This window comes from Mirounga leonina, unplaced genomic scaffold (genome assembly GCF_011800145.1).
Source record: "Mirounga leonina isolate KUSES-001 unplaced genomic scaffold, KU_Mleo_1.0 Mir_151, whole genome shotgun sequence".
Lineage (NCBI taxonomy): Eukaryota > Metazoa > Chordata > Mammalia > Carnivora > Phocidae > Mirounga > Mirounga leonina.
The window spans coordinates 77060498-77076135 of NW_023270377.1; the positions used below are offsets into that span (position 1 = coordinate 77060498).

The following is a 15638-nucleotide window of genomic DNA, read 5'->3' on the forward strand; positions in this document are numbered from 1 at the left end:
GAAGCAGTTTTGTAGAAGCCCGCCCTCGTACTTGATTTTGTGGATTTCTTTCTATAGTTTAAATGAGGACGGGGAAAATCTAATAGTAAACAGCTTTATTTTTTATGAAAGGAGTAATGATTAATGATTCTCTTTTCTACAGAAACTCTATAAACTTGCTTTGGAAGAGTCTAGGAAGGAAGGCTATGACTTGCGTTTGGATGCCATCCCAATCCAGGCAGCCAAGGCTTCAAGAGATATTGCTAGTGATGTAAGTTGATGTTTTTGGAAGAGGCATTTCTTACTCAAAGATGTTCCCAAATGGCAGCTTTTATAATTTTTCTTGCCAGAATTTTGGTTGTCTCTACAAGTCTCAATTTCATGTAATGATTGCCCCCATGTACAAAGTTGCAAATAAAAAAACAAAACCATGAGATACCGTGTCCATTATACCTGTTAATCAGTCAGGGATAGAAGGACAGTCTTTAAGAATGAGTGTTTTATAGACATTAAAAATGGGTTCATATTTTTGAGCCTCAGAAGTTGAGCAGCAATTGATGCAGATGTTTGTAGAAACACTGACAGCACATGTAAGTCAGCCAGTAAAAATGTGAATTCTTTCCTACTACTTCTGTCCATTTATTCTGGCATTAAAGGAAGACCAGATGATGGATGCGTTTTAGAGTTTTGTTTCATTCTTTGTAACTTTTAGTGAGGTTCTCCTATCAAGATGCCCCTGACTGGTTGTAAGGAGAAATTGGAAGTAAGCAAAGCTTTTTCTCAGCATCCACTTGTCCCTTCTCTGGAGTCCTTCCCTTCTCATGAGAAACATCTCTTGAGGGTATCTAGTGCCCTCATTTTGTACCAGGGCTCCTTAGGATCCAAATCCAGGCTTTCCTTCTTCTGGAGGGACCCCATGCCTTAGATTTACACTTCATTCCTTCTATTATCAAAACGTTTTCTAGAAGAGCCCACACTATGATCATCTCATGGTAAAACAGACCATACATATTATTCTTGAATTTTAAAAGTATAGAATGTTAACCCAAGGCATGACTCTCTCATGGTGAAAGTTTAAAGATATAACAGGCTAATAAGGAAGATATTTTCTGGTGAGATTATCTAAATGTAGCCCATTCTCTCAATCAGGGCATTCAGTATTAATTCTAATTATAAGAGATATATTCTAAAATGTCCTTAACAACACATTTTTAGGAAAAAAATAGCCACATCTTTAAGTAGATGTTCTTTTAGATTGTACAAGATGTTTTATCTTTACTTGTTAAGCAATCAAATGTAAAGTAGGTAGTGCAGTTTAATAGAAGGGAAGAATATTAAGAACTAGTAGCTCTCACCTACTTTGTGATGTCATCTTGAACAAATCACCTAAAACCCTTCTAGGCTTTAGGTTTCTACTTTATAAAATGGGGTTGATGATATTAACCTTTCTCTTTCACACTAGGAAAGGAAAAATCCAAAGAAATAATGTGTGTATGAAATTATAAAATGTTATATAAATGAGATGTTCTTATCATTAGACTCATATCCCTTTACTTTTTTCAGTACAAGTACAAGGAAGGCTACCGCAAACAGCTTGGCCACCACATTGGGGCCCGGAATGTTGAAGATGACCCCAAGATAATGTGGTCGATCCATGTGGCCAAGATCCAGAGTGACAGGGAGTACAAGAAAGACTTTGAGAAATGGAAGACCAAGTTCAGCAGCCCAGTGGACATGCTGGGGTTGGTGCTGGCCAAGAAGTGTCAGACCTTAGTCAGTGACATAGACTACAAACATCCCCTACATGAATGGATGTGTCTGCCTGATCAGAATGACATCATTCAGGCCCGGAAGGCATATGACCTTCAGAGTGATGTGAGTGGGTCTAATATTCATCGGCATGTGTTTATTTCTATTATGTTAATTTGAAGATTTAAATGGCTTTATTAAGCAGTTCATGAATGGGCCAGCAATCCATACAGCAAGTAGAAAGTAACTCCAAAGAGTTGTAAAAAAAAAATGGAAGGTTTTTATAGGAAGGAGGGTAGGACAAGGAAGTTATCAGCAAAAGAAAAGAAAGGATTGTTTCAGACAAGATCACCTTCCCTTAGGAGGAGGAGATGAGGGTTTTATTGGGTGAATTACTTTTTTTTCCCTTTCAGGGATAGAACAGGTCCATGTGACAGATTACTTCATTGGTGCTGACCAAATCAGCACATGTTTAAAAGATTTATTTAAAGGGGTTCTAACTTTTTTTGTGCCATGGAATCTTTTGGCAGTCCTGTGAGACTAGGGGCAGCTTCTCGAGACAATGCCGTGAAATGCATAAAATGCAGGATATATGTTTCAGAAGAAATTGATCACATCGAAATATGGTTATGAAAATACTAAACTGAATCTATGATGTAATATGTATACTTTTTTAACACATTAAATAAAAGATCTAGCACTGGGTGTAATAACTAGTTTAATTTTAAAAAAGTAATGAGCATAAATATTTCAGGATGACTGCAACAACTGTAATAGGATATGAAAATATTTGTGATCTTTATTGCTGACAAAGTCTCATATAGTGCTAATGCTGCTATGATCTGTAGCCTATACTTATAATCGAAAGAAATGCTGTATTTCAATTAGAGGTTAATAAAAATAAAGATATAATATTTTTCCATTCAAGTTCGTTGATGCCAGGTTCAGGATTGCTGGTTTAACACAACCTAATTTTCCAAATGAATTGATTGCATTATCATTTTTCTGACTGCTTAACTTAAAAAGAAATACCTATTACTTGTGCAAGGGAGTTTAAGAATGAACTGTACGTATTGAGACAATTTTTCTAAGAAGCTGAAAACAATAGCTCTGTTGTCAGCCAGTAGATTGTCCTTAGGACTCAAATGCTACCTCATTGGCATAGTAGCTCCTTGTTTTTTTGATCAGTTTCTGACAAGGAGTGACTTTTGGAGGAATGATAAACACAATGGCATTGTAAAAAAGAGTCTTCCCCCAAAGCCATACAAGTAAAAAGAACTGTTACCTTTACTTATGAGAAAAGTTCTCCGTTAGCCAATTTAAATTCAAAGAAGAAAAATGAGGAAGAGATAAAATATCATTTTTTACTTAAATTATAACACAAGGAAGGGGATTGAGGATAAGATAAATAAGTAAAAATACATGTACTCTTTGGTTTAGAAGCATGTATATAGAATCACATGAAGAAAGATGCCCTTTTTGCTATCCCCAGAAAACACATTAATTCAACATGTGATCAGCTAGTAGTGTTCACCTTTATGATATGTGGCTGGCTGTGAAGGCCACTGCCCCATGGGATGGGAACAAGCTGTATTCTGATAGAGTATTATTCCCACACAAGGAGGAACAGGCAATCAAATCAGAGAATAAATACTTCCAGTCAGGTGGCAATCACTGGTTTCCTTAAAATGGGTTTGCATCAATGAAATTGCATATTATTAGATTTTACGAGTCTTTAGTATATGTGTTGCCAAAGTGAGCACAGATTTTAGGAGTCTTTAAACCAGCAAACATTGGCTCCCTTCAGGGACAAAGTGTTTGGCTAGCCACTGCACCAAAGTCAGTCAGTTTTGTGGGTCTTCCCAGAAATTCACACAAGTCAGATTCAGCATTATACATTGTTTCTCTGCTCAATTAAGATCAGACACCAGGCTGTCGAGGTAATGCTTGACATTATTTCATTTTCAGGCTATTTACAAGGCTGATCTCGAGTGGCTGAGAGGCATTGGATGGGTGCCCATTGGCTCTGTAGAGGTAGAGAAGGTGAAGAGAGCTGGAGAAATCCTGAGTGAAAGGAAGTACCGCCAGCCCGCAGACCAGCTCCAATTCACATGCATTACAGACACCCCAGAGATTGTCCTCGCCAAGAATAATGCCCTGACGATGAGCAAGGTGAGTATCCAACGGTTTCCATTTCCTGAGTCATACCTTCCATGGACTTGGCTCATAAAGTGAGAAATGCCCTCAAGGGTTTCCAGAGAAAGGAGATATAATGGGCCCGATTTTCACGCAGGCCTTCAACAGAGCCTCTATTTGATTTCTAGTTGGGCTTGCATGTGCTTCTTCACACTGTATCCCCTCATTCTCTGTGCATGAGGAAGCATAGGACAATTTCTCTAGAGTAATGCACATACTCTTCTGAGCAGTGACGTGGAAACATCCATCGATCCGTTACTTTTCCCTGAACATTCTCCTAGGCAGAGCAGACTCACACCATTGACTTCTCTTTCTGCATCCTGTAAGGAATATACAGCCATTTAGCATTTTGTTCTGAAGTCTGGGAAACATGGTGTTTATAGCAGTGCCAGTGAGCAACTCAAATTAGTTGCTTGGTTTGCTCTTCCATATTCAGTTGTGGAAATCTACTCCAGAAAGTGAGCTGCTACTATAGCTTTCAGTACCCTTACACAAGACAGATAATCACTTCTTTTTTCCGGAGTTCTAGCAATCTGTGTATTGATACTGGGCTCAGTCTTTATCCAACAGATAGGTCCTTAATATGCACACTTTAGATTGAATTGAACTCACCTGACTTCTTCCACACCTGCTTGGACATCTGCCAAACATTCAGGTAGTGAGATTGGGTGCTCAGTGCAGAATAGGAAGTCGACTCTCAGATAGCAAACTCCAAAGCTTGAAGTATTAAAACTCTCTAGAAATTCTATTTTATACCATACCTAGCACAGCAGTGATAATAAGAATAGGAAACACCATAAAATCTGTTGAGTGCTTACTGTGACTCAGGCATTTTACATATATTATGGTGAATCTTCAAAAAGCACTCAGCAAAAATATGATTATTCCCCTCTTAGAAATGAGGAATATAGGGCATTATGTACCCTTCTCAAGATTATACAGCTTGGGCATAGTGGAGTTGGGTTTGAATTTGGGATTAACTCTGAAGTCTAGGATTTCTACTATATCATAATTCTATAGCCAGGTTCCATCCTTGGAGTTCCTATGAGTAGGCTTTGAGATTCACTGGAAGAAAGGAGTTAATAATTGAGGCCATTATATCACTTCATATTAGCAATGAAGCTATCATATGGCAGTTTAAATATTTAAATATTGTCATGTTTCAATATCCCCAGTACCCTTTTGCTTCCCTCACCTCTGAATAGTTTACTTAAAAGGGCTTTTTTTTTTTTTAACCGCAAAATGTGTTAAATTTGAAAATAACTGTAATGTATGGGCTTTAACAAAGGGTTTTATCTCACTTCCCCCATAGTATTTATACACAGAAGCTTGGAATGCTGACAAAGCCTCCATCCACGTGATGCCGGACACCCCAGAAATCCTACTGGCCAAGAGCAATTCTGCCAATATCAGCCAAGTAAGAGGTTTCCTGATTGTCTCTTAAGCCTTCCTAGGATTCATTAAAATACTTTTTCCACCTTACACTTTCCTGTCTGGAATTGGCCTATTAACTTTTCCAAAACATTTTTATCTTTCTGTTGTGTATTATCCTCTGCCTAGAAACTTTACACCAAGGGATGGGATGAATCAAAGATGAAGGACTATGATCTGAGGGCTGATGCTATTTCCATCAAAAGTGCCAAAGCCTCAAGGGACATTGCCAGTGATGTAAGTCTCCTCCATCCAACCCCCTTTGGTGTCACATTGCTGAATGGCCACTGTGAAGCTGGTGGGCCACATTTCACAATTGTTTCCACATGTATCCCCCACTCTTGCTTCCTACTTTCTAAGACTTTGTCCCTTGTTGTCACAGAGAAGAATAGCACAGTTTGGAATTGTAGCTAGAAGGGCTGCACCAGTGAAGATATATGAATATGCTACAGTTATGAGAGTGTAAAAGAGTTTTAAAATTATTAGGAGATGCCAAAATGTTTGCCATATGAAATTCTTACCCATTTGCTTGTGAGTGTTCACGTTTTCCATAGTTGTCAGCATGCATGTGGTCTTAAAACTGGTTTTCTAAGGCTCTATTTCTCTCCTTTTAGTACAAATACAAAGAAGCGTACGAGAGACAGAAAGGCCACCACATTGGAGCCCGGAGCATTGAAGATGACCCCAAGATTATGTGTGCCATACATGCAGGGAAGATTCAAAGTGAAAGGGAGTACAAGAAGGAATTCCAGAAGTGGAAGACCAAATTCAGTAGCCCGGTGGACATGTTAGGCATCGTGATGGCCAAACAATGTCAGACTTTGGTCAGTGACATTGATTATCGAAATCATCTGCATCACTGGACATGCTTACCTGATCAAAATGACATTATCCAAGCAAAGAAGGCCTATGAACTGCAGAGCGATGTACGTAACACAAACTTGGGGAGAGATGGAATGAGAGGACATAGATTTATTTATTGTCTAGGCAGTGCCTCGATGGACACCTCTGTGGATAGACTCGTGGATTATGCACTGCATACCTCCAAGAGGGCACCACTCACATTGTCTAATATATAATCCATAGTCAGGAGTTATGTCCTAGGAATCAAAGAATATAGATGAAGAACCCAACTTAGGCCATGTACTTTATTCCCTGGCCTAGATAGCAGACTTTTTTCGTCATGTCATCTGTACTTTCTGGCAGTGAAAATATATTGCAGGCAAACATAAATTATCTGAATATTTTTAAACTGCCACTATTATACTATATCCAATACACTAAACAGAGTTTTCTACAGTCAGTTATTGTAGGATTAAAATGGAATGAGCTTCAACAAAATTTCCTTTAAAAGTGTTGTTAGTTCTGTAGTTTTTTGGAAGTATCAAATGATTATCATGAAATTCAGCATTATTATGACTTTATCACTCTTCACAGCTAGTATATGTAAGTATGTTTTTACAGATGACTCTGCCATTGATATTAAAACCCCTGAGTCCCATAAAATCTCAGGTCCTACTTTTTCGGAAGCCCCATCTCCTGTGCTTATCAACCCCTCGCTCCCACGGACTTTACTTTGCAATTAAGAGATGGTGTGTCTAACCATGGACATAATTTCTGTCTCACATCTTTGTAGAGTGTGTATAAGGCGGACCTGGAGTGGCTGCGTGGCATTGGCTGGATGCCAGAAGACTCCGTAGAAATGAACAGGGTGAAGAATGCTCAAGGCCTGGTGAATGAAAGACTTTATAGAACGCCGCCAGAAGCCTTGAAGTTCACTTCCATTGTTGACACACCAGACGTTGTCCTGGCAAAAGCCAATTCTCTGCAAATAAGTGAGGTGAGAACCATCCTGTTACCAAGCATGCCTTTTGCGGGACTCTGTTCTCACATGATGCCACCCAAACCGAGCATGTGGGCTGTTCCTCTTGGAGGACTTGGAGTGACGGGAGCAACTCTAACAATCTGTTGGCCAGTTTGGTAAAGGCCAAAGTAGAACAAATATTTCTTTAACTCCTATTAAATGCTAAAACCTGTAGCATAATGCTGCATTTTAAATGGTATGATGTTGTATTGGTCAGGGTTCTCCAGAGAAATAGAGCCAGTAGGGGATATAAATATGTATAGATATAGATATATGTATGTACATGTATATATGTGTGCTTATATATGCATATGAGAGAGATGTAGGTAGATCTGTAGACTGCATCTATCTGTGCATACACACACACAAAGAGATTTAATTTTATGGAATTGGGCCATATGATTATGGAGGCTGGCAAGTCTATAAACTCAGAGTAGCCTGGAGACCTACAGGAGAGTCGCAGTTCAAGTCCAAAGATGGTCTGCTGACAAAGTTCCTTCTTGCTCTGCGGAGGTCGGTATTTTTTCTATTAAGGCCTTTAGCTCATTGGACAAGACCCAGCCACATTACAGAGTGTAGTCTGCTTTACCAAAGTCTACTGATAAAAATGTTAATCTCATCTAAAACCTACCTTCACAGAAACATGTATAATGATGTCTGACTAAATATCTGGGTACTGTGGCCTAGCCAAGTTAACACATATAATGAACCATCACAAACATTAAAAAAAAAATTTCCAGGTTAATTTCTAAGGCTTAATGTTTCAGATATCCACTATTAATATTTCCCTTCTCTCCACAGAAACTATATCATGATGCGTGGAATAAAGATAAAACCAACATCAGCATTCCTTCTGACACGCCAGTCATGCTGCAGGCCCATATAAATGCCTTGCAAATCAGCAATGTAAGTAGCATAAATATGAAGTGTAAAAGCCTTTATAGGACAATATATGTCAGCTTGTGGGGTGTGGTATAATGGACAAATTACCTAACTTAGAGATATATACAGCTTTTGGTGCTAGACATTTTCTCTTTAGCTTCCATTCCCAATGCAGTATGAATGGAAATTCTCTTTTAAACGTGAGTTTAGAGCCATGGATATCCAACAAAGAGTTGGGATATCTGAATCCTATTGGGGTCCTCCTTTCAATCTTGAAAGCATTGTTCTATATCCAATGTCCACAGCTCAGTTTCATCATATATTAGTTGAGAATAATGAAATCCCTAGTTAAATTTCTCTTACTAGAGGGAGTATGAGGTAACAGTCTCTTTTATCTTTATAGGTTTTTGATTGATCCAGAACTGTCTTGCTTGACATTTCAAAGCCATTAGAAAAGCGAAAAGACAATTTTTAATCCTATTCAAAGAGTAAGATATATATAAATACCTATGTCACATCCCTTTAGCAGGGACCTCTGAAAAGTCAAAAGGCAACATTAGAAAAAAAAATCTGACTGGACCTTACATGATACCTTGATGAAGATTTTCTAGCTTCATAGTTGATTCTTAGTTTCCACGTATTGCATGGTGGGGTATTTTCAGATGTGTACCATATTGTGATGAAGATAAATATTCAAACATTGAGTAGATCTAGATGTTTAGCTTTAAAATTTTAGTCAGAAGTATCCTGTACTCCATGAAGGAAATAGCCAACAATCAGAAGAAAAACTCAGAAATGACTGTTTTTCCTTATGCTGTCTTCATTTACATTATGTCATATGATTCATATTTTGGGTACTTTGAGTATATTGACTTATTTTCAATTTTTGTAAACAAACCTGTGTTTTTCCTCAATAGAAACTTTACCAGAAAGACTGGAATGAGACCAAGCAGAAAGGCTATGACTTAAGAGCAGATGCCATTGAAATCAAACAAGCCAAAGCCTCCAGAGAAATCGCCAGTGAGGTACAGCCTCTATTTCCTTGTGGTTTTTCTCTTCTTACAACAGATAGGGAGGGTATTTTGTAAAAATTGGGTTTTTAAAAAAAAACTATGTAAACAATTTCATTTTGTTTTTCACTGAAGACTTTCTCTATTTAAAAACATTAAAATGGAATGAAACACATTAAGGTTAGCATAGATGAGGTATTTGTATAAATAATTCTAAGTTGTTTCTAAGTAGAAGTTAAAAAAGCATGAAGAATCTATGCAGAATTCTTGGGAAAAATTCAGGAATCAATATATTTGATTGTTGACCGGTGTCATTTAATCCCCCAAATATTTATGACATTCTCCATAAGTACAGACCACAGTTGAAAATTTCATAAAAGACTTAGGACTGAAAACACATTATATATATATAAGATTTTTTACTGGAGGCTTATGTGTAATGCTCTTAGTAACCTTTTGAAATTCATTTAATAGTAATTTAAAAACTTAGTTAAAATAATTATCCTACCAAGCTCCCTATCTCCCACCCCCAGCTCCAAATCTTTAAGCAACCCTGTTCCCTTTCTCTGGGTTTTTCTCTGTTTTTTATCTCCTGTATCCACCTGTTTCTTCCCTCTTACTTCTCACTTTTATCTCTAAAAACAATAGCCAATCTGTAGTATCTGCCTTACTCCCAGTTCTCTCTCCCTCCCTTTTGTCCAAATTTTTCTATGCTATCCAAATATCGAAAAGAAACAGACACTATCTTACTCTAGTCCTAAGACACTTAGGTGTGGGCAAGATGGAAACTCTTGTCCCCAGGCCTTTTGTTGTCATCTGATTCAAGCCAATGACCTTGCTTTCCATTCCTGTGAAATATACACCTTTTTTTTTTTTTTATCTGTCTCCAAAACCACACAAATCACTTTTTCCTACCTGAGGTATTGTTAGTATTCTTGGGGGACCATCTGACTTAATGTTCCACTTTCCAGGCAACCTTCGAGACCAGGATTACACCCACTGTGTCTTATTTTCCACATCTGAAATATGTGATAATAATATTATGCACTTCACAGAGATGTGAAGATTAAATGAGATTGTAGTTGCTATTACTCAACTATTTTTAACTAAAAAATTCAGTAATTTCACACGAATCAACCCAATATATTTGAAGCACTTGTAATAGTGTCTGGCATATAGTAATTGCTCAGTAAATGTCAGCTATAATTTTTTGTAATTACTCTTATTCGCCATACTATTACCCTCCTGATTTCCTCATGTTCTCTATCAAAGTACCTAAAATAGCCCTATCCATTTTCCTTAAAGTGAACTGAAATCTGTAAGGACTGCCAGTGTTAAGCTAAATTTCTATTAAGGTGAGGAAAATATTCTGGAAACATTTAATGAAAAATCCTCTTACTACAGTATTTTCATATGTCTTTTTCTCTTATTTTTCACAACTTTAGTACAAATACAAAGAAGGTTACCGTAAGCAACTGGGCCACCACGTGGGTTTCCGCACCCTACAAGATGACCCCAAATTGGTATGGTCTATACATGCTGCCAAGATCCAGAGTGACAGAGAGTACAAGAAAGCTTATGAGAAGTCTAAAGGAATTCACAATACACCGTCGGACATGATGTCAATTGTTCAGGCCAAGAAATGCCAGGTCCTGGTTAGCGATATTGATTATCGCAATTATCTGCACCAGTGGATATGTTTGCCAGATCAGAATGATGTGATCCAGGCTAAGAAGGCCTACGAACTGCAGAGTAATGTGCGTATTTTATCACCAGACTCTTGGGGAGACGTGTGTCTCTGTATATCATCATGGTGTATTCCCTAGGGACGTAACTTAAGTGGTAATCTTAATAGAACTTAACATAATCTGTACATTTTATGGTGGCAGAGTTATTGTGAACATTTTCTGTCTTATAGAGGATTCCTTCTCATGTGGCAAGGCCTTAAGCATTAAGACAAAAAAAATCACTCTCTTATTCTGTAATTAGATATAAAATTTCAGTCCCAGTTGTTTTAACCCATTACATGTGCATGATCAGATATCTAAATTTCAGAAATAAATGTGAACGTAAGGAAATGTTGCATTTTAAGTTTATCCCGCACATGTAGGGAAAATGTATGTGTATATATTTATATATAGATAGAGAAGTGTATACAAATAAAAGTATATATCTTCTCCTCATTATATATGCATCTAAAGACCTTAGTCTCGCAAATTCTTACAGATGTTATTCTCAGCAAAAAAGGCAGATTTCAAGTGGCAAGCACAGAAGCTCAACCTTGTATAAAAACAAAATTATGTGACATTGCTCTCTGTCATCCACAAGTGGCCCTTGTCAGCCCTGCTCCAGTTCCTGTAGGATACTGTGAACTTCTCCCAGCGATGCATGCCAGGGATGTAGCACCCAAATATTAATATTTAATGTTGATCCTTCTATTTCATGGGATTGGCCACCCAGCTGATTTAGATAGAGGGAGTGCGTGGCCTGCTGGCGTCATGCTCTCATGGGCAGATTTGACTCCTATGCACTCTGTGGTCCTTTTCTTCATGCAGAACGTGTACAAATCAGACCTGGAATGGTTGAAGGGTATAGGATGGTTGCCAGAGGGTTCTGTGGAAGTGATGAGAGTGAAGAATGCCCAGAATCTCCTGAATGAGAGGTTGTATCGTATAAAACCTGAGGACTTCAAATTCACCAGCATTGTTGATACCCCTGAAGTCATCCAGGCAAAGATCAATGCTGTACAGATCAGTGAGGTAAGCTGGGTTGATGATACATTTGGACATATTGAAGAAGTCTCAATGAGAATTCTGACTGTGAACTTTAAATTGCTAACACTAGCATTAGAACCTTGAACATTCATGTATCCAGATAGAATTTCATATAGTCAATCAAGTAACGGTATCCATATTTCACTTACTTAGATGACTCTTTGGTTGACATAAGTGTGGTAAGCATCTTTATATTCCACAGACTCTGATACACACTTTGAATACATTTTGAGTTCTTGCTTGTAATACAAGTCCACCAGTTAATACTATGATCACAAAACTGCCACCTTTTTATTGCTTTTCAAGCATGAGGTAAGTTGAAAAGTCCAGGGGTGGCCTCAATATTAGATATTATGATAGTTACTTGGGCCAAGAAAGCCAGGAATTGATTAGTGATATGGATTATCATAGTTACCTGAAATGTAAATACCTGCCAGATAATTACATGTGAATTAATGAAAAAGATCATTTTACTACCATATTTCTGACTCATTTTCTATTTATATTATATCACACATCAATATATTCTTCTCGTTAAAGTCACTATTGGCACCTTTTAAGTAAAAACACAAACGAAGGGGTGCCTGGGTGGCTCAGTCAGTTGAGCATCTGACTCTTGATCTCAGCTCAGATCTTGATCTTGGGGTCGTGAGTTCAAGCCCCGTGTTGGGCTCCACACTGGATATGGAGCCAACTTAACAAAAAAAACAAAAAAGATCTGCACAAATGAAAACAAAATGTGATCTACATTTATATCTGAGAATATCCAAAGAGAACCTTTAATTGTACCTGTAATTTTATTCATGTAGCAATTGACTTATTTACTTATCAGCCATCCTTTGTTTTTCCTTTTTACCAGCCATTGTATCGTGATGCCTGGGAGAGAGAGAAGGCGAATGTGAATGTACCAGCTGACACTCCAGGGATGCTGCAGTCCAAGATCAATGCCATACAGATCAGTGATGTAGGGGACTACACATCCACTTACTTTACACATTATTTTCTGCCTAACTGGAACTTAACTTGATACGCTCCAGAGGGAGTTTAGCAAAAGGCATTTCCCTATCATTCCTTCTATTTCTAGTCTTTATTTTTTTTAATTTTATTTTATTATGTTGTTAGTCACCATACAATGCATCATTAGTTTTTGATGTAGTGATCCACAATTCATTGTTTTCGTATAACACCCAGTGCTCCATCAATACGTGCCCTCCTTAATACCCATCATCGGGCTAACCCATCCCCCCACCCCCCTCCCCTCTAGAACCCTCAGTTTGTTTCTCAGAGTCCATAGTCTCTCATGGTTCGTCTCCCCCTCATTTTTCCCTTCCTGCTCTCTTCTACTTTTTTTTTTTCTAACATATAATGTATTATTTGTTTCAGAGGTGCAGGTCTGTGATTCAACAGTCTTACACAATTCACAGCGCCAGCCTATTTTACAAATCTTAAGGGGAGACTAATTTTCAATGTAACTTAACAGGTTTTCTTAAACACGTCAGTAATGCTGACTCAGTGGCTCCCTCTTCAGATTAACTGTGGCATTGCAATCTCCCTTTGCAGAAACAATATAAGCAAGCGTGGGAAGATGTCAAGATGACGGGTTATGACCTGCGGGAAGATGCCATCCCAATTCAGCATGCCAGAGCTTCCAGGGATATCGCCAGCGATGTGAGAGCTCCTCCTTTCCCAGCCTTCACCAACACTAACTAATAGACGACACACGGGAGTTAATACTTTTCTAATCTTTTACTTAATTCCCCTGTAATACACTTAAGTAGAATGGAGATCATCGGGATTAGTGTCTTGTTTTGAAATCTCACATTCAAGGATAACTTTTACAACAGTTTGGTGATCCTTTTGCATCAGCGCTTGGTTCTGCTCTTCTTATGTTTAAGCCAGATTTTTATTTTCAGTATCTTCTCATTATCATTTAATTTACAAGCACTTATAAAAATTCAATGGGTACAAAAATTCAATGAAGTACAGCGTACATAAGTTGTTCCTGACATAATTTTATATAGTTGATGGACAAGCATTTTTAAAAACTGATGTTTGTTTTAATGTGTGCTAGAAAAATAGTTTTTTTCCATTTAAATGGGATTATAAATTTTAGAATAAAAATCTTTCGAAGTTTACACTTTAAATCTATTTAAACAAAGAATCTAGTTGATAAACTAAAACGTGAAGGTGGTAGACAGTGACTGAAGTTTGGGAAACACGAGATAAGCCTGTACTGGGGATAATCTAGAAGCATAATTCTTGCCTCAGAGGTGCTCACTATGTTTTTGTGCATGTGGACATAGAAACCAATGCGTTAAGAATCATAAAACTTATAATATGGACTTAAAGAAAAACACTGCCCAGTCTAAGGGAGATGGAGTTATTTGGAGCAGACTGTTGAGACAAAGTGAGTTTGGAAAAATGACTCTTCTTTCTTCTGTTCACATATACCAGTATCTATACAAAACCGCTTACGAGAAACAAAAAGGCCATTATATTGGATGTCGCAATGCCAAGGAAGACCCTAAACTGGTTTGGGCGGCAAATGTATTAAAAATGCAGAATGACAGGCTGTACAAAAAGGCCTACAATGACCACAAGGCCAAGATCTCCATCCCAGGGGACATGGTGTCCATCAACGCTGCCAAAGAAGGCCAGGCATTAGTAAGTGATGTGGATTATCGCCAGTACCTGCACCACTGGTCTTGCTTTCCCGACCAGAATGATGTGATCCAAGCCAGGAAAGCCTACGACCTGCAGAGTGATGTAAGTTGTTGCTTGTGCAGAGAGTACCAACTGAGGGGCCTGGATAGTGAGCTGTTCTCCAGGAAGAAAGCCTCCACAGCTTTGCCTGGTCATCCCTCGGAGGACTCGGGAAAATACAACTCTCCCTACATAAGCACTTCCCTTTCGCATTTTTACCAAGTTTACTGATTGCCTCTCTTACTGCTGGGCTTATTGGGAGTTTTCTTTTTTACTCTTTGTGGTGCCACCAGAATTCTTCTATAGATTCCTAAATGTGTGCAGTGTTTGTAATGTCCTAAACATGAGAATTTGCATGGTCCCTCAACTGAAGAATGACAGGGCTACTTCTTTGAAATTAATGTCAAAGGTCAGCAGCATGCTCCAAACTCACTAGTTTCCCTTAACATGGTATTCTTCACAATACGGTATTTCATTAGTTTACCTGAAGTATTTTTAGATTTACTCATATTTTCTGCCCATTCAATTTTTTGGAAATCATGGATTCCATCAGGATATTTATTTCTTGTGTAGAATGAATGCCTTCTTTTAATTATTTATTACTGCTTTAAAAGTCCACCTGAGCTAGAATGATGTTACTTAAATATTATTCGAGATCTTCCATGCATCCCACAGAGAGAGAGCTCCTTCTGTATCGTTCTGCTTTTTAGAGTATGTATTGGTGCCCCCGCCACAGAAAACAAAGCAGAATAGAACACTGCTGTGCATAGGATGAATTGTGTTTGTCAGGCCAATGCTCAATTTTAGTTATTGTTTGTGGGAGGTAAAATAGAACATAAAACTGCTTTCTTGGGTGCCTGGGTGGCTTAGTCGTTAAGCGTCTGCCTTCCGCTCGGGTCATGATCCCAGGGTCCTGGGATCAAGCCCCGCGTCGGGCTCTCTGCTCGGTGGGAGGCCTGCTTCTCCTTCTCCCTCTCCCCCTGCTTATGTTCCCTCTCTCGCTGTCTCTCTCTCTCTGTCAAATAAATACTCTTAAACAACAACAACAAA

The 15638-nt window shown here is 38.3% G+C and overlaps 1 protein-coding gene across 17 annotated transcripts in view; it reads left to right on the top strand.

Moving 5' to 3' along the window:
• Positions 1-15638, top strand: part of NEB (nebulin) — a 200570-nt gene that overhangs the window by 102014 nt on the left and 82918 nt on the right. For all 17 annotated transcript variants that reach the window (XM_035008051.1, XM_035008034.1, XM_035008039.1 and 14 more), the window contains 14 exons: positions 143-250; positions 1543-1854; positions 3697-3900; positions 5237-5341; positions 5485-5592; positions 5970-6281; positions 6992-7195; positions 8021-8125; positions 9019-9126; positions 10557-10868; positions 11667-11870; positions 12745-12849; positions 13446-13553; positions 14340-14651. In XM_035008051.1, the coding sequence (XP_034863942.1) occupies positions 143-250; positions 1543-1854; positions 3697-3900; positions 5237-5341; positions 5485-5592; positions 5970-6281; positions 6992-7195; positions 8021-8125; positions 9019-9126; positions 10557-10868; positions 11667-11870; positions 12745-12849; positions 13446-13553; positions 14340-14651 (2607 nt within the window). The remainder of the gene's footprint in view (positions 1-142; positions 251-1542; positions 1855-3696; positions 3901-5236; positions 5342-5484; positions 5593-5969; positions 6282-6991; positions 7196-8020; positions 8126-9018; positions 9127-10556; positions 10869-11666; positions 11871-12744; positions 12850-13445; positions 13554-14339; positions 14652-15638) is intronic.